The sequence below is a fragment of the Procambarus clarkii genome, chromosome 50 (assembly GCF_040958095.1).
Source record: "Procambarus clarkii isolate CNS0578487 chromosome 50, FALCON_Pclarkii_2.0, whole genome shotgun sequence".
NCBI lineage: Eukaryota > Metazoa > Arthropoda > Malacostraca > Decapoda > Cambaridae > Procambarus > Procambarus clarkii.
The window spans coordinates 12,749,524-12,776,349 of NC_091199.1; the positions used below are offsets into that span (position 1 = coordinate 12,749,524).

Here is a 26,826-nt window from a genome sequence, read left to right on the forward strand (position 1 = left end):
GTATTGTTGTTGTTTATGGTTGTATTGTTGTTGTTTATGGTTGTATTGTTGTTGTTTATGGTTGTATTGTTGTTGTTTGTGGTTGTATTGTTGTTTATGGTTGTATTGTTGTTGCGTATGGTTGTATTGTTATGATTGTATTGTTGTTGTTTATGGTTGTATTATTGTTATGGTTGTATTGTTGCTTATGGTTGTATTAGTGGGGTGTATAACGGGCGTTTCTTCATGCTGCGTTTGTTGCAGTGTATTTGTTGGCGGTGGCAATAATGTTTTTGTTCTCACTGGTAAAATGTGTTGTTAAATAATCAGATTATATATATTTGAGAATGTCTATTCGAGGTTGGAGCCCAGGTGGCTGCAGTGTTTGTATAGGGTCTGTCATAGAGGGGTCGGGGTCGACCCCCCATGCCCCTCTTTAAGTAGGGTTGGTTCATATTGCGTCAACCAATGGCTCCTATGAAGCCTGAAATGAGGGTTTGATTGTCCATAGTTTTTCAACAGCTGCTTCAGTTATTGGGCTCAAACACATCGTAACCACAACGTTCTTGCAACTTTGTATTTAACAGTAGTACAAATAATGTTATGGTTTTGTGTTTGCTGAGCACACACATGGAATTTTCTAAGGGAAATGGAGAGAGAAAAAGGAAGGAGGTAGGGGGAGAGGGAATGATAGTGAGAGGGAGAAAGCAGTTAATTAATCATCTAAATAATTGGGATCGCTTACAGTTTTTAAATCGGTATAAATCATGTTGTTGTTTCAGATTTAGCTATTCAGAATGAAGTGTCCATGTAGCACCGGCTATGGTGAGCCCGTCCGTAACCGGTGTAAATCAGTACTCTGCCGCTTGCGTAGAGTGGAAGCTGGAGAGGTGGACCTGCTGGATATAGGGACCCGCAGCCTCGGCAACACCTCAACACTCACTTTACAAGCTATAATGACCAAGTTAAAACTGTTGTGGTTGGCACGATGCTACAGACATTATTCGTATGTCACTCGTGTCCATTTGTGACCCCACGATAAATGTTTCAAAAGTTCAAAAAACTATTATTAATTTTTCCATAGCCTGAATATTCGATGGAAGAAGCATGTTTTGGTTCAGTGAACGTGAGCTCATTCGGGAACCGAACACTGAGCCCCGAGACTCGTACACAAATATTCCAATGTATGTTAATATATGCAACATGGAGAGGAACTTTTTGTTGTCTTGATTGCTTCAAAATTGAAGTTGTTTTGCGAGTAAATTGGGAGATGAGGAAAGTTGCTGAATTATTGAATTTTGAGAGTGGGTCATGTGGGCTCGCACGCACGCACAGGCAGGAGCGCAGGCACGTAGGCACGCTTGTACGCGCGCACATGAATGTGCGCACTGACACACACGCACACATACACACACACACACACACACACACACACACACACACACACACACACACACACACACACACACACACACACACACACTTACACACACACACACACACACACATTATGGAATGCATTAGGGGGTGATGTGGTGGAGGCTCACTCCATACACAGTTTCAAGTGTAGATATGACAGAGCCCGATAGGCTCAGGAATCTGTACACCTGTTGATTGACGGTTGAGAGGCGGGACCAAAGAGCCAGAGCTCAACCCCCGCAAACACAACTAGGTGAGTACAACTAGGTGAGTACACACACACACACACACACACACACACACACACACACACACACACACACACACAGGGACAGGGAAATCATGCCTAACAAACCTTTTAGAATTCTATGATAAAGTAACAAGGATAAGGCAGGACAGAGAAAGCTGGGCAGACTGCATATTTCTTGACTGCCAAAAGGCCTTTGATACGGTACCGCACATGAGACTGCTATACAAACTTGAGAGGCAGGCAGGAGTAAGCGGAAAGGCCCTAGTATGGGTGAAGAACTACCTAACAGGAAGGAGCCAGAGGGTAATGGTAAGGGGCGAAAAGTCGGACTGGCGAACAGTAACAAGTGGAGTACCTCAAGGATCGGTGCTGGGACCAATCCTCTTTCTAATTTACGTAAATGATATGTTTACAGGAGTGGAATCATACATGTCAATGTTTGCGGATGACGCAAAATTAATGAGAAGAGTTGTGACAGACGAGGATTGTAGGATCCTCCAAGAGGACTTAAACAGGCTGCAAAGATGGTCAGGGAAATGGCTACTGGAGTTTAACACCAGTAAATGTAAAGTTATGGAAATGGGATCAGGTGACAGGAGACCAAAGGGACAGTACACAATGAAGGGGAACAGCCTACCTGTAACGATTCGAGAAAGAGACCTGGGAGTGGATGTGACACCTAATCTAACTCCTGAGGCACATATAAATAGGATAACGACAGCAGCGTACTCTACACTGGCGAAAATTAGAACTTCATTCAGAAACCTAAATGAGGAGGCTTTTAGGGCGCTTTACACTGCCTATGTGAGACCCGTCTTAGAGTATGCCGCGCCATCATGGAGCCCCCACCTGAAGAAACACATAAAGAAACTGGAGAAGGTTCAGAGGTTTGCGACGAGGCTTGTCCCAGAGTTACGAGGGATGGGATATAAAGAGCGGCTGAAGGAACTGAACCTTACGACACTAGAGAAAAGAAGGGAGAGAGGAGATATGATAGGAACATATAAAATACTCAGGGGAATTGACAAAGTGGAAATAGATGAAATGTTCACACGTAATAATAACAGAACGAGGGGACATGAGTGGAAACTGGAAACTCAGATGAGTCACAGAGATGTTAGGAAGTTTTCTTTTAGCGTGAGAGTAGTAGAAAAATGGAATGCACTTGGGGAACAGGTTGTGGAAGCAAATACTATTCATACTTTTAAAACTAGGTATGATAGGGAAATGGGACAGGAGTCATTGCTGTAAACAACCGATAGCTAGAAAGGCGGGATCCAAGAGTCAATGCTCGATCCTGCAAGCACATATAGGTGAGTACAAATAGGTGAGTACACACACGTGGGGCCTCGTAGCCTGGTGGATAGCGCGCAGGACTCGTAATTCTGTGGCGCGGGTTCGATTCCCGCACGAGGCAGAAACAAATGGGCAAAGTTTCTTTCACCCTAAGTGCCCCTGTTACCTAGCAGTAAATAGGTACCTGGGAGCTAGTCAGCTGTAACGGGCTGCTTCCTGGGGTGTGTGTGTGTGTGTGGTGTGGAGAAAAAAAAAAGTAGTTAGTAAACAGTTGATTGACAGTTGAGAGGCGGGCCGAAAGAGCAAAGCTCAACCCCCGCAAAACACAACTAGTAAACACAACTAGTAGACACACACACACACACACACACACACACACACACACACACACACACACACACACACACACACACACACACACACACACACACACACACACGCGCGCGCGCGCACGCACAACTAGGTGAGTGCACAGCTAAGGGGCCTGACAGCTGAGTGGACAGCGCTCGGGATTCGTAGTCCTGTGGTCCGGGAATCGATATCTGGCGATGACGGAAACAAATGGGCAGAGATTTTCCACCCTGATGCACCTGTTCACCTAGCAGTAAATAGGTACCTGGGAGTTAGACAGCTGCTACGGGCTGCTTCCTGGGGATGTGTACTCACCTAGTTGTGGTTGCGGGGGTTGAGTTTTGGCTCTTTGGTCCCGGCACAGGTGTGTGTGTTATAGAGAAATGTGTGTAGTAGATATAATAGAGGAAAATAGATTGGTTAGAATGACGGGGTCCAAAGGCTAATAGCTCGATTTTACAGATACAAATGGTAAAATACACACCCGCGCGTGGTAAATTTTTTAGTTTTTCACCTGGTGAACCTGTTCACTTAGCAATAAATAGGTACCAGGGAGTCAGCTGCTACGGGCTATACTCTCGGTTTTGTGCGAGAGAAAAATATATGTAGTAGATATGAATGAGAGAAAATTGTTCAGGAGTCCGTACTTTAGACAACAGACGTTTAGAAAGTCGGGACCCAAGAGCTAAGAGCTGGATCGTGCAGGCACAAATAATAAATACTTAAACAAGCGCGTGCAAAATGGCACGGTATTCACGCTCAAGCGCTCACACTACCTGCTGGGCTGATTGGTGGTAAGTGGTCAACTTTGTTTTTAGTGGGGGAGAAAAACTGTGTGGAAGAGCGATGTGCTAAATGGTTGAGAGTGGGTTCACACCCTGGGCTGGAGGGGTGACCACACTGTTGGACGGCGCTGTGTGTAGTCTGACGTAGGCAACCACAGTCTGGGTGATCACGTACCATTTGGTGGGGTTGACCAGATTCCTTCTTATACTCGTCCAGAGATCTGTTAATATTACCCTATACTGCTGCACAATGACAACCCCTTTCAAAGCTGGAGAAATTGCTGACCTGGAGAGCGTGCAGAGATCCTTTACTGCTAGAATCCACTCAGTAAAACATCTAAACTACTGGGACCGACTAAAGAGCCTAAATCTGTATTCTCTTGAGCGCAGGCGGGAGAGATACATAATAATTTACACGGGAAATAGTAGAGGGGCTGGTCCCAAGCCTGCACACAGAAATAACACCACGTGAGACCAGGAGGCATGGCAGGATGTGCAGAATACCCCCGTTGAAGAGCAGAGGTGCAACAGGTACTCTGAGAGAGAACTATCAACATCAGAGGCCCGAGACTGTTCAACACGCTTCCACTACACATAAGGGGCATAACTGGCCGACCCCTTACAGTGTTCGAGAGAACTTGATAAACACCTCCAAAGAATACCTGATCAACCAGGCTGTGATTCATCCGTGAGCCCCGTCCAAAAAACTGGTTGACCGAGCAACGAGGAGGCCTGGTCGGGGACCGGGCCGCTTGGGCGTTGAACCCGGAAATCAGCGCAAGGTAAGGTAGTCCTGGCACCTTTGCTGCCAGGTATGCAGTCGTGCTAGTGTGTCCACCTATGTCGGTGTTTCCACATTTGCCATAACAAAGGTAGACTTCAAGAACCAATTAGAAAAGGTCTTGCAAGAGGTTACTTATTATTATTATTTTCTACCACAGACGTGGCGACACATTTACAATACTAAACAGTGTATATACATTTTGGTGAGGTGCCGGACCAACCAGGCTGTAATGGATTTGTGGGCCTACGGGCAGCTCCAAGCAACAGCCAGTTGGACCAAGTTATCACAAGTCGAGCCTGGCCTGAGGCCGGGCTCGGGGAGTACAAGAACTCCCAGAACCATATCCATATCTTTTCTTCATAGCCAGACCATCAACCAGGAAGCCTAGTCAGAGACCGGGCCGCGGGGACCGTGACCCCCGGAATCAACGCTAGGTAACTGTAAGGTAAGGTAACTCACGTTGAAATTGCGCGTCGCAGGGCAAAGAACGCTTTCACAGAAAGTGTTTTCTTTAGATACGAACTGCACATACACTCAGGATTTTTTCTCTCTTGGTGTGCCGTAAATTTCATGGAGGTTGTCTTAAATCTCCATAAAGCCAGGGGCTAGGGCCAATATTCCTGGGTGATGGCACGCTTCCTCAATCTTTTATACATGAGTTTACCCTGTTGTGATGAGGGGTCCCTCTTGCTTCCTCTCCTGCCATCCACGACCCCTCTATGTACTCTTGGGGGAGACTCTCTCCTTCACTCCCTCACTTTCTTGATGGAATTTGATCGCCGTTTTCTTTTCCGTATTCGCAAAGTTCGTTTTCTTTCTGACTTTTAACTCTGTTCTTTCTTACCTTCTTTATTCACGTTTCTTCCCTTCGCCGTTTCCTGTTGTCGTGTTTATACCGCCGCTTTTCACAAGCTTTACTTTCTTTTTTCGTAATTTGATTGTCTGTCATCCATAATTCATAGTTTGTCCTTACTTTTCCTCGCTTTCCTCCCTTACCGACTGTGTTTGTCTCTCCACCTGTGCTTGCTCCAGGATGTTTTCTTGTTCTCATCTCAAGACATAGACAAGGACACGAGCTACAGTACCGTATCATACTTTGTAGAAGACACTAAGATTTTTATGAGAGAACAACATAGAGAACACATCAAACCTCCACTCAGATGTAAATCAGGGGCTAGATTCACGAAGCAGCTACGCAAGCACTTATGAACACGTACACCTTTTCTCAAAATTTGGCGGCTTTGTTTACAATTATTAAACAGTTAATGAGCTCCGAAGCACCAGGAGGCTGTTTATAACAATAACAACAGTTGATTGGGAAGTTTTCATGCTTGTAAACTGTTATATAAATGTAACCAAAGCCGTCAAAGATTGAGGAAAGATGTACACGTTCGTAAGTACTTGCGTAACTGCTTCGTGAATCTGGCCCCAGGTCTTTCAATGGGCATCAGAAAACAGTATGTTGTTTAATTTAGATAAATTCCAGCTCCTTCGCTATGGAAAAAAATAAATGTATATCTCAAAAAAATAATTTAAACCATATTAAATTTACATTTTCTAGACTAGAGTGCAGGCGGGAGAGATACATAAAAATTTATACTTGGCAAATATTATAAGGACTGGTTCCGAATGTGCATACGGAAATTACATCACCTGAGACCAGGAGGCATGGCAGGATGTGCAGAATACCCCCGTTGAAGAGCAGAGGTGCAACAGGTACTCTGAGAGAGAACTCTATCAACATCAGAGGCCCGAGACTGTTCAACACGCTTCCACTACACATAAGGGACATAACTGGCCGACCCCTCAGTGTTCAAGAGAGAATTATATAAACACCTCCAAAGGATACCTGATCAACCAGGCTGTGACCCATACATCAGACTGCGAGCAGCCGCGTCCAACAGCCTGATTGACCAGTCCAGCAACCAGGAGGCCTGGTTGAGGACGGGCCACACTTCCTGCACCAACTTCTTATTTTTCCTTGATTAGATCCAATCTTTTCCTTGATTGGATTTCCTTGATTGGATCCAATCTTTTCCTTGATTGGATTCAATCTTTTCCTTGATTGACATCCACCGGTGAGAGAGCAGCCCGTCCTCCTATGGTTTCCCAACGTCAAGAAACGTTCGTACTAAAGTGCCCTTATCCTAACCTACCAGAAGACCCACAAGAGAAAACGGGACAATATGTCAATTCCGCGAGGCGCCAGCATTTTTTGGTACGACCATTTTTAGCGTCTGGTTGAGTATACGTCAGAATGCTTGGAGGAGTTTGCTCAATTTACTTCCCACTTTTTCTTTTATGTATTTTGCATCTTGAGGTTATCCTGAGATGATTTCGGGGCTTAGCGTCCCCGCGGCCCGGTCCTCCACCAGGCCTCCTTTTTGTTACATACCCCCAAGGAAGCAGCCCGTAGCAGCTGTCTAACTCCCAGGTATGTATTTACTGCTAGGTAACAGGAGCATGTGGGTGAAAGAAACATTTTGCCCATTTGTTTCAGCCTCCACCGGGGATCGAACCCGGAACCTCAGGACTACGAATCCGAAGCGCTGTCCACTCAGCTGAGAGGGGCCCTTAGTTCAAGGGCCTGTGCATAGATTGTTATTTTATCCCAGTGGTTGGGCACCATTCCTTCCCCCCCCCCCCCCGTCCCATCCTAAATCCTTACCCTGATCCCTTCCCCAGTGATATATAGTAGTAATGGCTTGGCGCTTTCTCCCTGATAATTAAAATATATATATATATTATGTGTTTTGCATAGTTTATTGTTATTTTATGTACTTTGCATAGTTTATTGTTATTTTATGTACTTTGCATAGTTTATTGTTAAAGAGTGATGTTTAAAGACATGTTTGAGTATTACCATCAGAATGTTGACTTGATAAAGTCTCTCTAGATTACAGCGAATTTCCTCCCTTCTAAATGTCAGTTACAGTCTGTCCTGTACCGGCTACTGCTTAACCGTCGACTGGTAAGCACTTCATGCCCCCCCCCCCATACACACACCAAAAAAAAAAAAAATGGTGTGAGTGGGGAACTAAACAGGATGGTGTTTGTTGGGTGGTGTGTGTGTGTGTGTGTGTGTTTGTGTGTGTGTGTGTACTCACCTATTTGTGCTTGCGGGGGGTTGAGCTTTGGCTCTTTGGTCCCGCCTCTCAACAGATCAATCAACTGGTGTACAGGTTCCTGAGCCTACTGGGCTCTATCATGTGTGTGTGTGTGCAGGCGTCGGACAGCACCATTGGTTGGGTGACCGTTTGAACTTTACCGTCGGTCAAATATATCTCCCGGCTTGAAATAGACGCGGGAGAGAAAAGTGCACAGGTGTTGAGATGAGAGGCTATTGGGCACTGAGGAGGTACAGCGGGGGGAGGGGGGGGTAGCCGAACACCGTAGCCGTTCGTCTAGCTGAACACTGGGCTAGAAGAACGTTAATCCCGCACATTATGTACACAGTGAGGGCCTTCACCTGCCACACCGTTCCGTGTACCAGGTGAAAGTCCATATTTATGGTATTTAAACACATTCGCGAATTAGATTCGTAATACAATTTTCTGTTTTGCAGGTAAGAGAAGAGAGGACCGTAGCCCCTCAGTCTGGTCCAGGGCGGAGTAATTAACAGGTAAGAGTATAGACTCACTGTTTTATGAAGGAAGAGTTGTATAAGAAAATATTGAGGAAGTACTTGAGTGTCCGCCTCTCGTCCGTGGACTCCCCAGGTGCATGCGCTACCGACTCAACCATGATGAGCTCGGCCTACGGGCCGTTCCTAGCAACAGTTTGGGGCCAGAGTCACGAAAGAACTTACGCAAGCACTTACGAACGTGTATATCTTTCCCTCAATCTTTGACGGCTTTGGTTACATTTATTACACAGTTTACAAGCATGAAAACTTGCCAATCAACTGTTGTTATTGTTATAAACAGCCTCCTGGTGCTTCGGAGCTCATTAGCTGTTTAATAATTGGAAACAAAGCCGCTAAAGATTGAGAAAAGATGTACAGGTTCGTAAGTGCTTGCGTAACAGCTTCGTGAATCTGGCCCCTGGTGGACCAAACTCTCACAAGTCAAGCCTGGCCTCGGGCCGGGCTTGGGGAGTAGAAGAACTCCCAGAACCCCATCAACCAGGTATCTGTAGTGCGCGTGTGGAGTGTGTCTAGAGACGGGGGTTTGATCCCACCGTATAGCCGCTGTTTTGTTATTGGTTCATCGTGCTCTTGTTACTTCATTGTTTACTTTGTTGGTACCGGGGATCAATGTTCCCACGGCCCGTTCTCTGATCAGGTTTTCTGGTTTATGGTCTGGTCATTCAGGCAGAATGACATTGGACGCAGCTGCTTACAGTCTGGCATAGGAGTCACAGCCTGGTTGATCAGGCATCCTTTAGAGGTGTCTATGGAGTCTTTTTAGTAGTTGGGAAGACGCTCCCTGATCACTTTGGGTGATCAAGGTACATTAACTGCTCCATTTTTGCACATTTGTGCACATTAACTGCTCCATTTAACACCGAAGTTAAGGACTTAGAGAATGTGCATAGAATATTTCCTTCCCGAATTCATTCAATAACACACCTACACTATTGGGACGGCTTGGAGTGACTCCCAGGGACGCTGTACGCGAGACACCACAGTCTGCATGATCTGTGTAGCGTTGTCTGCTCTCTACCTGTAAGTGTAACTTCGTCATGCCTCTCACGTATAAAAGGTACAAGTACAGTGGCAAATACAGTTACAACATAAAAGTACAAGTACAGAAGGACCGTTGCCAGCCAAAGAACAGATGAAAATATTGAGGTCATACAATGGGATCGCACCCTTGAACATAATTTACCTTGATCATACAGGTACAGCTGGAGGTACAGGTCCCCTTAATCATACCTGGTTGATACCTGGTTGATGGGGGTTCTGGGAGTTGTTCTACTCCCCAAGCCCGGCCCGAGGCCAGGCTTGACTTGTGAGAGTTTGGTCCACCAGGCTGTTGCTTGGAGCGGCCCGCAGGCCCACATACCCACCACAGCCCGGTTGGTCCGGCACTCCTTGGAGGAATAAATCTAGTTTCCTCTTGAAGATGTCCACGGTTGTTCCTGTAATATTTCTGATGCTTGCTGGGATTACGTTGAACAACCGTGGACCTCTGATGTTCATACCTTACCTTGGTGGGGTTCTGGGAGGTCTTGTGGCCGCACAAGAACATACAGAAGTACCAGTACTGATACAGTACTGGCCTGATTACAGTACTGATACTGATTACAGTACTGATACAAATATTGTCACTCGATAACGGCGATATATTCATATGCCATACCCATCCACTTAGAGTGGTACAGCGCCAGCCTCGCTTCTTGCAGGTCGACGTTCGATTCCCGATTGTCCATGTGGTTGTGCACCATTCCTTCCATCCGTTCTATCCCAGCTCCTTGTCCTCATATCCCTCCAAGTGCTATATTCTAATACTGTCTTAGAGCTTCCTCCTCATAATTACGTGACCTAATTAGCCGTACGCTAATGAGTTAACTGAGTGTCGATAGTCTTGATTTCTTGTACTGGTGAAAATCGTTTTGATTACATTCTCATCAAAATATCATGCAGTTAATTACAAACTCATAATGTGATGCTTTTTTAATTTTTTTATTAGATTCGCAAATTGCACATGTGTTTAAAAGTCCAAAAGCAATTTAAAGGGTGATTAATAGACACTTTTAATTTGATTGTTGACGAGACTTTTTTTTTGTATCTGTATGCCCGTCTGTGTGTAGTTACAACCCTCTCTCCCCCCTTTTCCCCTCCCTCTAACCCCCCCCCCCTTCCTCCTCTTTTTCCTCCGCCCTTTTCGCTCTTTCCTCCCTCTTCTCCCTCCCCTCTCTCCCTTCTCTCCCCTCTCTCCCCTCTCTCCCTCCCCTCCCTCTCCTCTGTCCTCCCTCTCCTCCCCACCCTCTCCTCTCTCTCCTACCTGAGGCCCGAGACTGTTCAACACGCTTCCACTACACATAAGGAGCATAACTGGCCGACCCCTCACAGTGTTCAAGAGAGAACTATCAACATCAGAGGCCCGAGACTGTTCAACACGCTTCCACTACACATAAGGAGCATAACTGGCCGACCCCTCACAGTGTTCAAGAGAGAACTATCAACATCAGAGGCCCGAGACTGTTCAACACGCTTCCACTACACATAAGGAGCATAACTGGCCGACCCCTCACAGTGTTCAAGAGAGAACTATCAACATCAGAGGCCCGAGACTGTTCAACACGCTTCCACTACACATAAGGAGCATAACTGGCCGACCCCTCACAGTGTTCAAGAGAGAACTATCAACATCAGAGGCCCGAGACTGTTCAACACGCTTCCACTACACATAAGGGACATAACTGGCCGACCCCACACAGTGTTCAAGAGAGAACTATCAACATCAGAGGCCCGAGACTGTTCAACACGCTTCCACTACACATAAGGGACATAACTGGCCGACCCCTCACAGTGTTCAAGAGAGAACTATCAACATCAGAGGCCCGAGACTGTTCAACACGCTTCCACTACACATAAGGGGCATAACTGGCCGACCCCTCACAGTGTTCAAGAGAGAACTATCAACATCAGAGGCCCGAGACTGTTCAACACGCTTCCACTACACATAAGGGACATAACTGGCCGACCCCTCACAGTGTTCAAGAGAGAGAACTATCAACATCAGAGGCCCGAGACTGTTCAACACGCTTCCACTACACATAAGGGACATAACTGGCCGACCCCACACAGTGTTCAAGAGAGAACTGGATAAACACCTCCAAAGGATACCTGATCAACTAGGCTGTGACTCATACGTCTGGCTGCGAGCAGCTGCATCCAATAACCAGTCTGGTTGACCAGTCCAGCAACGAGGAAGCCTGGTCGAAGACCGGGCCACCGGGACGTTAAGCCCCGAAACCATATCAAGGTAACCTCAAGGTAAACCGGGGTATTATTAATAGTTTGTTTTATGTCCTTTTTATCACTTAACAGTTGTTTTTATAACAAACTTTTCTCTCGACTATCAATTAGCTTTTCCTCCTACCCTCCCCCCCCCCCCCCTCCTTTTTCTGCCCTTTTTTAGTTCAAAAAACTTGTTTGTAAAATTTATTACTGGCACTGATTCCAATTTAGTTGTATAAAAAATTGACTTCCCGGAATGGGGATGAATATTCTTAAACGGGAATGGATTGTCTCCGTGGAGCATGAAATTGGTGTGTCGTTGACGCTTTTGGTGTGTTGAGGTGAGAGAGCGCCAGAAATATGCTTACAAGATCAACATTGGTCGAGGATTTGTTGCACAAGTTCCTGGGGGTTCGCTCCAAGCAACGGCCTGCTAGATCAAGTAATCAAAAGACAAGCCTGGCCCCAAGCTTGGCCTCAAGCCTGGCCCCAAGCTTGGCTCCTAGTTTCGCCCCAAGCCTGTCCCCCAAGCCTGTCCCCAAGCCTGGGCTTCAAGCCTGGCCCCAAGCTTGGCTCCTAATTTCGCCCCAAGCCTGTCCCCCAAGCCTGTCCCCCAAGCCTGTCCCCAAGCCCCAAGATCTCCCTAAAACCTCTCCAGGTATACTCCAGGTATGTTGGTTATCGATAATTGATGTGAATATACCTTCAGCGAGGTTCCTCTTTGTGTCCATAAATATTGACTAGTGATTAGGAAAGTTTCCTGGGTGATGAGAGATGGAACTGTAGCCAGTTGAACTCCTTAGTGACCAGTTGTGTTGTGACAGTCATGGTGACGAAATTTGTGAAGCTACAGTCAGTATACGGACTGTCGATGAGAAGCAGTTAATGGAGAAACTTAGTACAATGCCGTTGTGCATTGAATAGAGATGAAGGAAAGACCCAATATATGTGTAAGTGTATTAAAAACCAAGTTTTTGGATGTAACCTTCATCCTTTCTCAAGGTGCTGTATACAATGTTAGGAACACAAACTCCTAGAATCTTACTCACATGTCTGGCAGAGCGCCCAAGTAATTGGGTCTTTCCTTCACCTTCAAGCAGTTAAATTTTTAGTTTTAAAGTCAGTTAGAGAAAAGACGGTGAGATGTATTGAAAACTTCGGACCCCAGGTATCTTGAGATGATTTCGGGGCTTAGCGTCCCCGCGGCCCGGTCCTCTACCAGGCCTCCCTGTTTATACACACCCCCATGAAGCAGCCCGTAGCAGCTGTCTAACTCCTAGGTACCTATTTACTCCTAGGTGACAGGGGCATCAGGGTGAAAGGAACTCCGCCCATTTGTTTTCGCCTCCACCGGGGATCGAACCCGGAACCTCAGGACTACGAATCAGAAGCGCTGTCCACTCAGCTGTCAGGCCCTATATATATGGTACTGTGCTTACTCCTCTACTTTTCGGCATTTTCATATCAGACAGCCAAGGATACCTGGTTGATGGGGTTCTGGGAGTTCTTCTACTCACCAAGCCCGGCCAGAGGCCAGGCTTGACTTGTGAGAGTTTGGTCCACCAGGCTGTTGCTTGGAGCGGCCCGCAGGCCCACATATCCACCACAGCCCGGTTGGTCCGGCATTCCTAGGAGGAAACTATCTAGTTTCCTCTTGAAGATATCCACGGTTGTTCCGGCAATATTTCTTATGCTCGCATACGAACCTTGTGATCGTCTTTTGTGTGTGTGTGCGCGTGTGCGCGCGTGTTTACGCTCGCGCAACTGAGCCTTCAAGAGATGAAAGATTACGTGGTGCAAGTTGTGGATCCACACCTTGGACACCCTCCAAGGTGCAACCTAACGATAGAAGTTTCTTGGTTGATAAATTTTGGTTTGGCGCAGGAGGACTGGAGCAGATGGGGGTAACCGCAGCGCCTTGCAAGATCCTCCTCCATCTTGGTGGTGGATCTTGCCTGGTCACCACCAGCCAGCACCACCGGCGGCACCAAGGGACCTGACAGCTGGGTGGACAACGCTTCGGATTCGTAGTCCTGAGGTTCCGGGTTTGATCCCCGGTGGAGGCGAAAACAAATGGGAAGTTTCTTTCACCCTGATGCCCCTCTTACCTAGCAGTAAATAGGTACCTGGGAGTTAGACAGCTGCTACGGGCTGCTTCCTGGGGGTGTGTATCAAAAAGGAAGCTTGGTCGAGGACCGGGCCGCGGGGACGCTAAGCCCCGAAATCATCTTAAGATAACCTCAAGATGTAACCAAGTCGTCCCAGGGTGTGTTGGCCTTCACCTCCGGTACCTGTACTCTCTCCATCCTCTTGGCGGCCAAGAGCAGGTACAGAGAAGTGAAGGTGGGAAGAGGCAGGAGAAGGGGGGATAAGCGGCAGGCAAGCAGGGGTTGAGGACGAGGAAGCAGGGGTTGAGGACGAGGAAGCAGGGGTTGAGGACGAGGAAGCAGGGGTTGAGGACGAGGAAGCAGGGGTTGAGGACGAGGAAGCAGAGGTTGAGGACGAGGAAGCAGGGGTTGAGGACGAGGAAGCAAGGGTTGAGGACGAGGAAGCAGAGGTTGAGGACGAGGAAGCAGAGGTTGAGGACGAGGAAACAGAGGTTGAGGACGAGGAAGCAGGGGTTGAGGACGAGGAAGCAGGGGTTGAGGACGAGGAAGCAAGGGTTGAGGACGAGGAAGCAAGGGTTGAGGAAGCAGGGGTTGAGGACGAGGAAGCAGAGGTTAAGGACGAGGAAGCAGAGGTTGAGGACGAGGAAGCAAGGGTTGAGGACGAGGAAGCAGAGGTTGAGGACGAGGCAGCAAGGGTTGAGGACGAGGAAGCAGAGGTTGAGGACGAGGAAACAGAGGTTGAGGACGAGGAAGCAGGGGTTGAGGACGAGGAAGCAGGGGTTGAGGACGAGGAAGCAAGGGTTGAGGACGAGGAAGCAAGGGTTGAGGAAGCAGGGGTTGAGGACGAGGAAGCAGAGGTTAAGGACGAGGAAGCAGAGGTTGAGGACGAGGAAGCAAGGGTTGAGGACGAGGAAGCAGAGGTTGAGGACGAGGCAGCAAGGGTTGAGGACGAGGAAGCAGAGGTTGAGGACGAGGAAACAGAGGTTGAGGACGAGGAAGCAGGGGTTGAGGACGAGGAAGCAGGGGTTGAGGACGAGGAAGCAAGGGTTGAGGACGAGGAAGCAGGGGTTGAGGACGAGGAAGCAAGGGTTGAGGACGAGGAAGCAGGGGTTGAGGACGAGGAAGCAGAGGTTGAGGACGAGGAAGCAGAGGTTGAGGACGAGGAAGCAGGGGTTGAGGACGAGGAAGCAGGGGTTGAGGACGAGGAAGCAAGGGTTGAGGACGAGGAAGCAAGGGTTGAGGACGAGGAAGCAAGGGTTGAGGACGAGGAAGCAGGGGTTGAGGACGAGGAAGCAAGGGTTGAGGACGAGGAAGCAGGGGTTGAGGACGAGGAAGCAGAGGTTGAGGACGAGGAAGCAGAGGTTGAGGACGAGGAAGCAGGGGTTGAGGACGAGGAAGCAGGGGTTGAGGACGAGGAAGCAAGGGTTGAGGACGAGGAAGCAAGGGTTGAGGAAGCAAGGGTTGAGGAAGCAGGGGTTGAGGACGAGGAAGCAGAAGTTAAGGACGAGGAAGCAGAGGTTGAGGACGAGGAAGCAAGGGTTGAGGACGAGGAAGCAGGGGTTGAGGACGAGGAAGCAGAGGTTGAGGACGAGGAAGCAGGTGTTGAGGACGAGGAAGCAGAGGTTGAGGACGAGGAAGCAGAGGTTGAGGACGAGGAAGCAGAGGTTGAGGACGAGGAAGCAGGGGTTGAGGACGAGGAAGCAGAGGTTGAGGACGAGGAAGCAAGGGTTGAGGACGAGGAAGCAAGGGTTGAGGACGAGGAAGCAGGGGTTGAGGACGAGGAAGCAGAGGTTAAGGACGAGGAAGCAGAGGTTGAGGACGAGGCAGCAAGGGTTGAGGACGAGGAAGCAGGTGTTGAGGACGAGGAAGCAGGTGTTGAGGACGAGGAAGCAGAGGTTGAGGACGAGGAAGCAGGGCTTGAGGACGAGGAAGCAGAGGTTGAGGACGAGGCAGCAAGGGTTGAGGACGAGGAAGCAGGGGTTGAGGACGAGGAAGCAAGGGTTGAGGACGAGGAAGCAGGTGTTGAGGACGAGGAAGCAGGTGTTGAGGACGAGGAAGCAGAGGTTGAGGACGAGGAAGCAGAGGTTGAGGACGAGGAAGCAGAGGTTGAGGACGAGGAAGCAGAGGTTGAGGACGAGGAAGCAGGGGTTGAGGACGAGGAAGCAGAGGTTGAGGACGAGGAAGCAAGGGTTGAGGACGAGGAAGCAGAGGTTGAGGACGAGGAAGCAGAGGTTGAGGACGAGGAAGCAGGGGTTGAGGACGAGGAAGCAGGGGTTGAGGACGAGGAAGCAGAGGTTGAGGACGAGGAAGCAGGGGTTGAGGACGAGGAAGCAAGGGTTGAGGAAGCAGGGGTTGAGGACGAGGAAGCAGAGGTTAAGGACGAGGAAGCAGAGGTTGAGGACGAGGAAGCAAGGGTTGAGGAAGCAGGGGTTGAGGACGAGGAAGCAGGGGTTGAGGACGAGGAAGCAGGGGTTGAGGACGAGGAAGCAGGGGTTGAGGACGAGGAAGCAGGGGTTGAGGACGAGGCAGCAGAGGTTGAGGACGAGGAGAGGTGGGGAGGAGAGAAGAGAGGAGCGACCAGCCCTCCCTGTGGCTCTCACATTGTCATGCAACAGCAGAAAATCGCAGCATTAAAGGTGGCTTTCCCAGACCAGCTGAGGTGTTTCTCACAGTCTCCCCCTTGTGACGTGGGCCCCGTTTGTGCGTCGACGCCGGCGCCGTTTGTGCGTTGACGCCGGCGCCGTTTGTGCATCGACGCCGGCGCCTTTTGTGCATCGACGCCGGCGCCTTTTGTGCATCGACGCCGGCGCCGTTTGTGCGTCGACGCCGGCGCCGTTTGTGCCTTGATGCCGGCGTCGTTTGTGCGTTGACGCCGGCGCTGTTTGTGCGTTATACTGTTGGTGATGCACCACCTTGTCTTGGCACCATGCAGGTGTGCTGCGTTTCTGTAACTATGTCTAAGGCCTTCTGGCGGTGTAGGCCCCAGGACAGGCATATTGGGTAAACTCCAGCAGGCGGCCCCCAGTGTGTCCCGAGCGGCCCCCAGTGTGTCCCGAGCGGCCCCAAGTGTGTCCCGAGCGGCCCCCAGTGTGTCCCAAGCGGCCCCCAGAGTGTCCCAAGCGGCCCCAGAGTGTCCCAAGCGGCCCCCAGAATGTGCGCGGCGGGCCCCAGTGTGTCCCAGGCGGCCCCCAGAGTGTCCCAGGCGGCCCCCAGAGTGTAACTACAACAGCCTAGTTTGTTACAAGAGTGTCCCAGGCGGCCCCCAGAGTGTCCCGAGCGGCCCCCCAGTGTGTCCCAAGCAGCCCCCCAGAGTGTCCCAAGCGGCCCCCAGAGTGTCCCAAGCGGCCCCCAGAGTGTCCCAAGCGGCCCCAGTGTGTCCCAAGCGGCCCCCAGAATGTCCGCGGCGGGCCCCAGTGTGTCCCAAGCGGCCCCCAGTGTGTCCCAAGCGGCCCCCAGTGTGTCCCAAGCGGCCCCCAAAGTGTCCCAAGCGACTCCCAATTAAACAATTCAATGTGTGGGCGAGTGTGAATGTGTGTACTCACCTAGTTGTGCTTGCGGGGGTTGAGCTCTGGCTCTTTGGTCCCGCCTCTCAACTGTCAATCAACTCATGTACCTACTGAGCCTACTGGGCTCTATCATATCTACACTTGAAACTGTGTATGGAGTCAGCCTCCACCACATCACTTCCTAATGCATTCCATTTACTAACTACTCTGACACTGACAAAGTTCTTTCTAACGTCCTTGTGGCTTATTTGGGTATTCGGCTTCCATCTGTGTCCCCTTGTTCGTGTACCACCCGTGTTAAATAATCCATCCTTGATTAACCTGTCAATTCACCTGAGAATTTTGTGTGTGGTGATCATGTCTCCCCGGGCTCTGTCTTCCAGCGACGTGAGGTGCAGTTCCCTCAGCCTTTCCTCTTAACTCATGCCTCTTACTTCTGGGAAAAGCCTAGTGAACTACCTCTGAACTTTTTCCAGCTGCGTCTTGTGCTTGATAAGGTACAGGCGCCATGCTGTGGCCGCATACTCCAGGATTGGCCTTACATATGTGGCATACAAGGTTCTGAAGGATTCCTTACACAGGTTTCTGAAGGCAGTTCTGATGTTAGCCTGCCTCGCATAGGCCGCTGATGTTATTCTTTTGATGTGGGCTTCGGGAGATAGGTTTGGTGTGATATCAACTCCTGTGTGTGTGTGTGTGTGTGTGTGTGTGTGTGTGTGTGTGTGTGTGTGTGTGTGTGTGTGTGTGTGTGTGTGAATATAGTACTAGGATACAAAATTTACAAGATTTCATTCATGCCAAAAGTTTTGGTATGTATGGAAGCCCTAAACCTTTTTGATTTGGGAATTTTACAACTGTTGATTGCTGCGAATTATTAACGAGGTCGTTTTGCTTAAAATCCAGCCCTTGATGACCCACTTGATTGAGTTCGTGTTTTTTGTATCTTGACGAATGGGGAAAGGTAAAATAATGAATGTTAACTTTTCGGAAATTAGTTCCCTGGGTTTGTCACTGATAAATATAACTTTTTTAAGTTTGCACCATCAAGTTGGGCAACTGATGACGAAGCAATTTATCAGTGGTATAAGTTAAATAAGTTTCGGGATCCTTGTCGAAAATATTAGTAATCTGGACCAGGATTCATTCACGTGTTCACTTACGAACAGCTTCCCACAATCAAGGCAGCATTGTTTGAGTTTATTAAACAGTTTACGAGCTTCGAAATTGAACAACGCAAGGTTATTATTGTTATAAACAGCCTCGTAGTGTTTCGGAGCTCATAAACTGTTTATTGAATGTATGTCAACATGTCAACGTTGAGAGCCAAGGGCCATACCACGTTGAGAAAACCGCTTCTTGTCCGATCAGCGAAGTTAAGCAACGTTGGGTTTGGTTAGTACTTGGATGAGTGACCGCCTGGGAACACCAAATGTTGTTGGCAATAATTTCCTTGCCCGAAACGCTGTGCATATTAGTGGCTTCAGGCATTGTATATACTAGCTCATTCTAGAAATCCAACATTGTAACTCATCTTGTATGTATGTACTTTTATCTGAATAAGTATTTAATTTGATTTGATGTAAGCAAAGCCGCCATGATTGAGGTATGACGAACAGTTTGTAAGAGGAGTCGTATATGCTTGATGAATCCCGGCCCTGTTCACCTTACCTTAAATTACTCGGTTTAAGGTATTGCAGAGTCGAACAACATGGGGCTTTGGCTGATAACAAATAATGACTGTTTTCAGTGAGTCAACCTGCGAGCAGCTGCGTCTAACAGTCTGGTTGGCCGAGCCACCAACCAACCAAGACAGGAAAAAGAAGGGTGGGTAGATTGCATTTTCCTAGACTGTCTCGAAGCATTTAATGCTGTTGGTCACGAAAGACTGGTGCGAGACAGAAGATCGTCATACCAGAGGGGAGGTCTCCAGCTGGAGGAATGTAAGTAGGATCGGTCCTGGGACCACTACTGATCCTAGTTTATGTTAATGATTTACCAGAGTAGAACCAACTAGAGAGGAGAACGCGCTGGACCTCATTTTCACTAATAATGATGAATTTATCAGGAACATAATGATTACAAATACCTGTTACTCAGATCACAACTTAACTGAAGTTCTGATAAGCATGGGGAGTAGACCTGCATAACCAGAGTCCTAGAGGAGGATAATTAGTCCTAGAGGAGGTAGAAACACCTGAACTCAAGCTACAAGAATCATGCAAAACCCAGGAGAGGCAAAGAGAGCAAAAAGCCATCAATGAAATAGAGAGAAATCCACTATTGCAGGCCCTTCACATTCTTTGGAGACAAAGCTTAGATACTGGCGTTAACCCTGACATACTGAAAACAGCAAAGATAGCACCACTACATAAAGGAGGAAATAAGGCAGAGGCAAAAAATTACAGACGGATAACACTAACATCGCACATCATAAAAATCTTTGAGAGGAGTGCTAAGAAGTAAAATCACAAAATACATGGATTCACAACTTCTCTACAACCCCGGACAACATGGTTTCAGAACAGGGCGCTCTTGCCTGTCGCAGTTGCTGGACCACTATGACATGGCATTAGATGCCATGGAAGACAAACAAAACGCTGATGTAATTTACACAGATTTCGCAAAAGCCTTTGTCAAATGTAACCATGGTGTTATTGCACATAAAATGCGTTCAAAAGTAATTACCGGAAAAGTAGGCAGATGGATCTACAATTTCCTGACTAACAGAACCAACTGTGTAATAGTCAACAAAATAAAATCGGGTCCATCAACCGTGAAGAGCTCAGTCCCCCAGGGTACTGTGCCTGCTCCAGTACTTTTTCTCATCCTCGTATCAGACATAGACAAGAACACAACCTATAGTACTGTATCATCCTTTGTAGATGACATTAGGAGTTTTATGAGAGTAGACAACATAGAGGACACGGCAAACCTCCAATCAGATGTAAATCAGGTCTTTCTATGGGCTACAGAAAATGTGCATGTGTCTTTTCCCTCAGTGATATGCAGGGAACAGAAGCGGCCACTCTCTGCCAGCCAGCGGCCAGTACTCTGGGTGTACTCATGTCGGAAGACCTTACCTTTAAAGAACACAATAAAGTAGCCGTCACAACTGCAAGAAAAATGACAGGTTGGATAACAAGAACTTTTCACACTAGAGATGCTATACCGATGATGATACTTTTCAAAACGCTTGTGCTATCTAGAGTGGAGTACTGCTGCACAATGACAGCCCCTTTCAAAGCTGGAGAAATTGCTGACCTAGAGAGCGTGCAGAGATCCTTTACTGCTAGAATCCACTCAGTAAAACATCTAAATTACTGGGACCGACTAAAGAGCCTAAATCTGTACTCCCTTGAGCGCAGGCGGGAGAGATACATAATAATTTACACGTGGAAAATAATTGAGGGGCTGGTCCCAAACCTGCACACAGAAATAACACCACATGAGACCAGAAGACATGGCAGGATGTGCAGAATACCCCCGTTGAAAAGCAGAGGTGCAACAGGTACTCTGAGAGAGAACTCTATCAACATCAGAGGCCCGAGACTGTTCAACACGCTTCCACTACACATAAGGGGCATAACTGGCAAACCCCTCACAGTGTTCAAGAGAGAACTGGATAAGCACCTCCAAAGGATACCTGATCAACCAGGCTGTGACTCATACGTCAGGCTGCGAGCAGCCGCGTCTAACAGCCTGGTTGATCAGTCCAGCAACCAGGAGGCCTGGTCGACGACCGGGCCGCGGGGACACTGAGCCCCGGAAGCACCTCAAGGTAGCCTCTTCGTAGCCTTCATAGATCTGACGAAGGCCTTCGACCTCGTCAACAGGGATGGCCTGTTCAAGATCCTCCCCAAGATCGGATGCCCACCCAGGCTCCTCAGCATCATCAGATCTTTCCATGAGAACATGAAGAGCACCGTGGTCTTTGATGGCTTAACATCAGATTCCTTCGACATCCGAAGTAGAGTAAAGCAGGGCTGCGTCCTGGCTCCACTCCTATTCTGGATTTTCTTCGCAGTTATGTTGCAGCACGCCTTCGGATCTGTCACGGAAGGCATCTACCTCCGGACCAGATCCGATGGAAAACTCTTTAACCTCGCCAGCCAAGACAAAGGTTCGGCTGAGGTGTCTGTGCGACTTCCTTTTTGCTGACAACGCAGCAGTCACTGCCCATGGTATCTCCGATTCCAAACTGAAAGTCGTTCACGAGTAAGTGTACCTGGGCTCCACAATCTCTGACTCTCTCTCTCTCTCTCTTGATACGGAGCTAAACAAACGCATCTACTACCATGTCCAGACTGATAAGGAGAGTGTGGGCCAATGGACCAATAAGCTGACTTAGCATACAAAAATCCAGGTTTACAGAGCCTGTGTCCTGAGCACTCTCCTATATGGCAGTGAGTCTTGGACACTCCGCGCCCGCCAGGAAAGACAGCTGAACGCCTACCACATGCGCTGCCTCCGACACATCTTGGACATCACCTGGCAGGACAAGGTGACAAACAACAGCGTCCTGGGGAGAGCTAGAATCATCAGCATGTATGAAACAGACACGGAATGCTGAAACTCACAGCTGAAACAGACACGAATGCGCTGGCTCAGGCACGTGGTACGAATGGGCGACGGCAGGATCTATCTCCAAGGATCTCCTGTATGGAGAGCTGACGCAGGGAAAGCGTCCAACAGCAAACCCCAGCTAGGGTACAAAGAAGCATGCAAGAGGGACCTGAAAGCCATGGACGTCGATCTTGCCACGTGAGAAACACTGGCCGCAGACCGTTCAGCCTTGGGACAGTCTGTTCAAAGAGGTCTCTCCAAGTTCGAGGAGTCACTTGCCAAGAAATAGGAGGCAAAGAGACAGAGAAGGATAGCCGGTAGCCAGGAAGACAGACCAGAATCAAACTTCGTTTGTGCTCAGTGTGGGATGGACTGCCACTCTGGGATTGGCCTCATCAGTCATCCAAGACGCTGCACCAGGATTGACAACCAGGGCGCAACACCATAGTCTCCCGAGACTGAAGGATGCCTACTCTGTGCATGTGTATGTGTATATGATATTTGCATGTATGTATATTTATATCCATTGTATATATGCAAGAATTTATATCTCCCGGTGTCTGTAGAATGTTCTCATGCATTTATGTTTATTATTTAAGTATGTATTGAAGCATGCATAACATGGTAGATATACATACGCAATTCACAGGAGTACCTCGGGAGCAATTGTATTTATTACAGTAAGAGAAAATCCTTGGAGTAGGATTGCGGGATGGAAATAGTCACCTAGGTGGGTTACCTCAGACGAGCACCTTAACGCTCGTTCGATCCCACCATCCTGCTCCAAGGATGGATATATATATATATATATATATATATATATATATATATATATATATATATATATATATATATATATATATATATATATATATATATATATATATACACACACCAGCTTATTGCGATTTGTGATTTATAGTTAGTAGTCTGGTGTTTACCTGGTTGATGGGGTTCTGGGAGTTGTTCTACTCCCCAAGCCCGGCCCGAGGCCAGGCTTGACTTGTGAGAAACACTTGTGTTTGAAGTCTACTTTTGGTTGAACTGTACTGTCGCTGTTCTCATTCCCCAGCAGTAAAATTGACAGTAAACTGCATAGCATTTGCAATGTAATGGAGCTGCATTGCAATTTTCAATTGATTTGTATATTTCTATATTGAAATTAACTGGTAACTGAACTGCAGAATAATTCCAATAGGCTTGTAAGTCAGTGGACCTGAAACTAACAGGTGAATAACCGATATACTGAATTGAGTAACCATTTAAAACTCAGTCGAGCCATAATTGATAGCCAAAGAACATGGCAATTTTAATAGCTATGTCGTTATTTTAAATCGAAATTAATTGGAAACATTGAGCTGCCTAATAATTCCGGCTTCCGTTAAACGCTTTGGGAACTAATGGCGCGAAAATATCGGGGGTTAAGTCGAAGGGTAAATTGGTTGAAATTGAAACTGAAATAAGTTTATTGAGGTAAAATACACACAAAGGGATGAGGTAGCTCAAGCTATTCTCACCCCGATCAGTACATCGTGTTAATACATACATAGACACACATCACAAGAATTAAACGTATTACCGAACATTCTGAGAGATAAACATATACATTTCCTAATTGGTTGAATGACAAATGGTGACGATGCGTGGGCATGATTGTTTGAGGTGATACCTTGAGGTTATCTTGAGGTGCTTCCGGGGCTTAGCGTCCCAGCGGCCCGGTCGTCGATCAGGCCTCCTGGGTGCTGGACTGATCAACCAGGCTGCTGGACGCGGCATGAAATCAGTGAAGCACTTCAACGACTGTGAACTCAAAACACTCAATCTGTATTCCATGGAACGAAGGTTAGAGATATACATCTCAGTATTCACGTGGATAATACTGGAAGTTCAGGTTCCTGATCTACGCAATAAATAACAACACAGAAGAGTGAGAGAGATGGTAAGACGAGTAAGATACCAGACCCCAGGCCGGGCTCGGGGGCAGAACTCCCTAAACCCTCTCCAGGTTTGCTCCAGGTATATGTCAGTCAAAACTGTGACACAGAACAGAGTGTAAACACCAGAAGTCCACGACTCTTCAGTCCCCTGCCAACAAGTATAGGAAATGTCGCAGGAACAACAGTGGAAGCTTTCAGGAGAGATCTGGACAAGTTTGAGCTTGGATTACCGGATCAGCCTGGCTGTGATGGCTGTGTGGAGCTGCGGGCTACAAAGACAAACAGTCCCATAGACCAGGCAATCGCCAGGGAAGGCTGGCCCAAGGCCAGGCTGCCGGAGTACAAAAACTATCGATATGGTTTGCAACTAAAACCGCAGGAGTTGGAACTTGTCTTCATTGAATATCATGTATTCTGTGATCAGTTAAGAGACTTGGCACCACTTGGTTATTCTCCATTATGTATGCCCATACATATCCTAGTGCCATTTGCAGAGGATGGCACCTGGATCCCTACTATAAGTTTGTTTAGAAATTTAATACCAGCCTTCCTATTGGGCGCATTTTGTGTGTGTACCATGGTCAGATGTTTCAGAAGCTAAAGAGAAGTTTGTGTATATTATGTGGACACTTTGATTGTCTCCCAAGTTCGTCTGCTACGCCTTCCTCCAAGTTCCCAAACCAAGTATAAACAAAATATACAACATTCTTTACTGTAACGTTCTCCTCTCTCTCTCTCCCACCTCCCCTCCTTCCCTTTTCTTTGTCCATCCCTGACGTTCCTTCCCTCCCTTTCCATTCTCTCTCATCCAGAATCTCCCCCCCTCCCTCTCCTCTTTGCTTGTGTATTAGATTTTTCCTCGTCTGGTTCGCCGGACTCTTAATGCTCTCCTCCCCTTTTTGTGATCCGGGATTCTCGTCCATTTTTACCTGCACGTCAGCTTCGCCTCCATGTCCGTTCCTTTCCTTATATATTTTCCTTCCCTCTCTTGAACTGAGTTTTTGTTTGAGTTTCTTTGTGTGTGTGTTTTATTGTGTTTTTTTTATTGCCGCTTTTAATTTTTATTGTTTCTTTGTCTTCCCTACCTTTGAATAGTTAAAGATAACGTTGGAACAAGACCTGGCCTTATACCTGGGCACAAGACCTGGCCTTATACCTGGGCACAAGACCTGGCCTCATACCGGGCCACGAGACCTGGCTACGAGACCTGGCCACAAGACCTGGCCACAAGACCTGGCCACAAGACCTGGGTAATCTTTACTGAAAAGACCCGTGTCTAGAACGCCTGTTGAGAGATTGAAGAGCGAGAGACATCGATTCTAGGAACCATCTGAAGATTTATACTCGTTTTCTCGACTAATATGTCTTACAATTTGTAACAGATGACTATGAACTTTCTCTCCCGTGTGATACACACGGGTTAAGAGAGAGAGAGAGAGAGAGAGAGAGAGAGAGAGAGAGAGAGAGAGAGAGCGAGCGAGCGAGAGAGAGGGGGAGAGAGGTAGAGCGAGAGAGGGGGGAGAAAAGACCGGAGAGAGAGAGAGAGGGAGAGGGATAGGGATAGGAATAAGAAGAGGGAGAGCGGGAAAGAGAGAGAGAGAAAAGACCTAGAAAAGTGAAATAGTATAGTAAAGCTGGGAATGATGGACCTACATCGTTGTGGACAGAGAGAGAGAGGGAGAGAGAGAGAGAGAGAGAGAGAGAGAGAGAGAGAGAGAGCGAGCGAGCGAGAGAGAGGGGGAGAGAGGTAGAGCGAGAGAGGGGGGAGAAAAGACCGGAGAGAGAGAGAGAGGGAGAGGGATAGGGATAGGAATAAGAAGAGGGAGAGCGGGGGAGAGAGAGAGAGAGAAAAGACCTAGAACAGTGAAATAGTATAGTAAAGCTGGGAATGATGGACCTACATCGTTAACCTTCAGGCCGCTCTGAACTGAAGGAATTTGCAGGAACTTTGGGAAGCAGAGAGTTGGCGAGGTTTTGGAGAGTTTAGTGCGAGGACGGTGTTTGGTGGGGCAGTGGTTGGTTGTGGGTTACAGAGCACCTCCGGTGGTTGATTACGTATTAATGAGTGCCTTCAGTCATTCAGTTGAGTACATGCAATGGTTAATAAGCAGCTATTGAGTACATTTAGTACATTTGATGTCATAGGTTTTGAGCACTTTCGGTGGTTGATTATGGATGGGTTTTAATTGAACAAGAGATACCAGAATGATAATACATTTCAAGACAGTAGTGTTCAATAGGGCGGAATATTGTTGCAAAATAACTGCCCCATTCAAAAGCTGGAGAAATTGCTGACCTGAAGAGCGTGCAGAGATGAACATGTTCATGACAGGTATGACAATTTCCTCTGTAGAAGACACTGAAAAACTGCAGGCAGGTATTAATAAGGTCTTCTGTTGGGCAACTGAAAATAACATGATGTTTAATGGTGACAAGTTCCAGGTACTTAGGTATGGTGGAAACAAGGAAGTTAAACGAAACACAGGGTACAGGACACACTCAGACAATCATAGAAGGAAAGCAACATGTAAAAGATCTGGGAATTATAATGTCTGACGACCTAACATTTAGTGAACATAACCAAGCAAATATTGCGGGGGCCAGGAAAATAATTTAATGGATTATGAGAACGTTCAAATCCAGAGACCCCACAGCCATGTTAATACTATTTAAATCACCGGGGATTTAATTATTAAAATCGTGATTAAAAAACATTATTAAAAGTAAACCATTGATAAGTGTGACCTTGGAGAGAGTGTCAGTCAGTCTTGCCTGTCCTCCGCCTACCCTTATCCTTGCCTGTCCTCCGCCTACCCTTATCCTTGCCTGTCCTCCGCCTACCCTTATCCTTGCCTGTCCTCCGCCTACCCTTATCCTTGCCTGTCCTCCGCCTACCTTTATCCTTGCCTGTCCTCCGCCTACCCTTATCCTTGCCTGTCCT

At 47.7% G+C, this 26,826-nt stretch overlaps 3 protein-coding genes and 1 pseudogene across 3 annotated transcripts in view; 3 read left to right on the forward strand and 1 right to left on the reverse strand.

The window, feature by feature from the left end:
• The window catches only part of LOC123748468 (multiple PDZ domain protein), a 1,300,933-nt gene that overhangs the window by 176,597 nt on the left and 1,097,510 nt on the right, over positions 1-26,826 (forward strand).
• Positions 12,028-15,800, forward strand: LOC123772761 (golgin subfamily A member 6-like protein 22). The gene is made up of 3 exons (XM_069303342.1): positions 12,028-12,082; positions 14,129-15,751; positions 15,787-15,800. Exons 1-3 carry the CDS (start codon positions 12,028-12,030, stop codon positions 15,798-15,800), a joined length of 1,692 nt encoding a protein of 563 aa, XP_069159443.1.
• The window catches only part of LOC138351551 (uncharacterized), a gene marked incomplete at its 3' end in the record, with an annotated part of 45,263 nt that continues 34,240 nt past the window's right edge, over positions 15,804-26,826 (reverse strand). Inside the window, exons 4-7 of the mRNA XM_069303343.1 lie at positions 22,621-22,641; positions 22,408-22,432; positions 20,466-20,497; positions 15,804-16,474 (exon numbers count right to left, since the gene is read on the reverse strand). Coding sequence (XP_069159444.1) covers positions 15,804-16,474; positions 20,466-20,497; positions 22,408-22,432; positions 22,621-22,641 — 749 coding nt within the window. The remainder of the gene's footprint in view (positions 16,475-20,465; positions 20,498-22,407; positions 22,433-22,620; positions 22,642-26,826) is intronic.
• On the forward strand, positions 18,708-18,826 carry LOC123772800 (5S ribosomal RNA; annotated as a pseudogene).

Bases quoted from the DNA above. Each gene is read 5' to 3' on its own strand.
- LOC123772761 (XM_069303342.1), top strand. From the start codon at position 12,028: ATGGGGATGAATATTCTTAAACGGGAATGGATTGTCTCCGTGGAGCAT. The intron at 12,083-14,128 runs GTGTGTCGTTGA...GGGAAGAGGCAG, and splicing joins CTCCGTGGAGCATGAAATTG to GAGAAGGGGGGATAAGCGGC.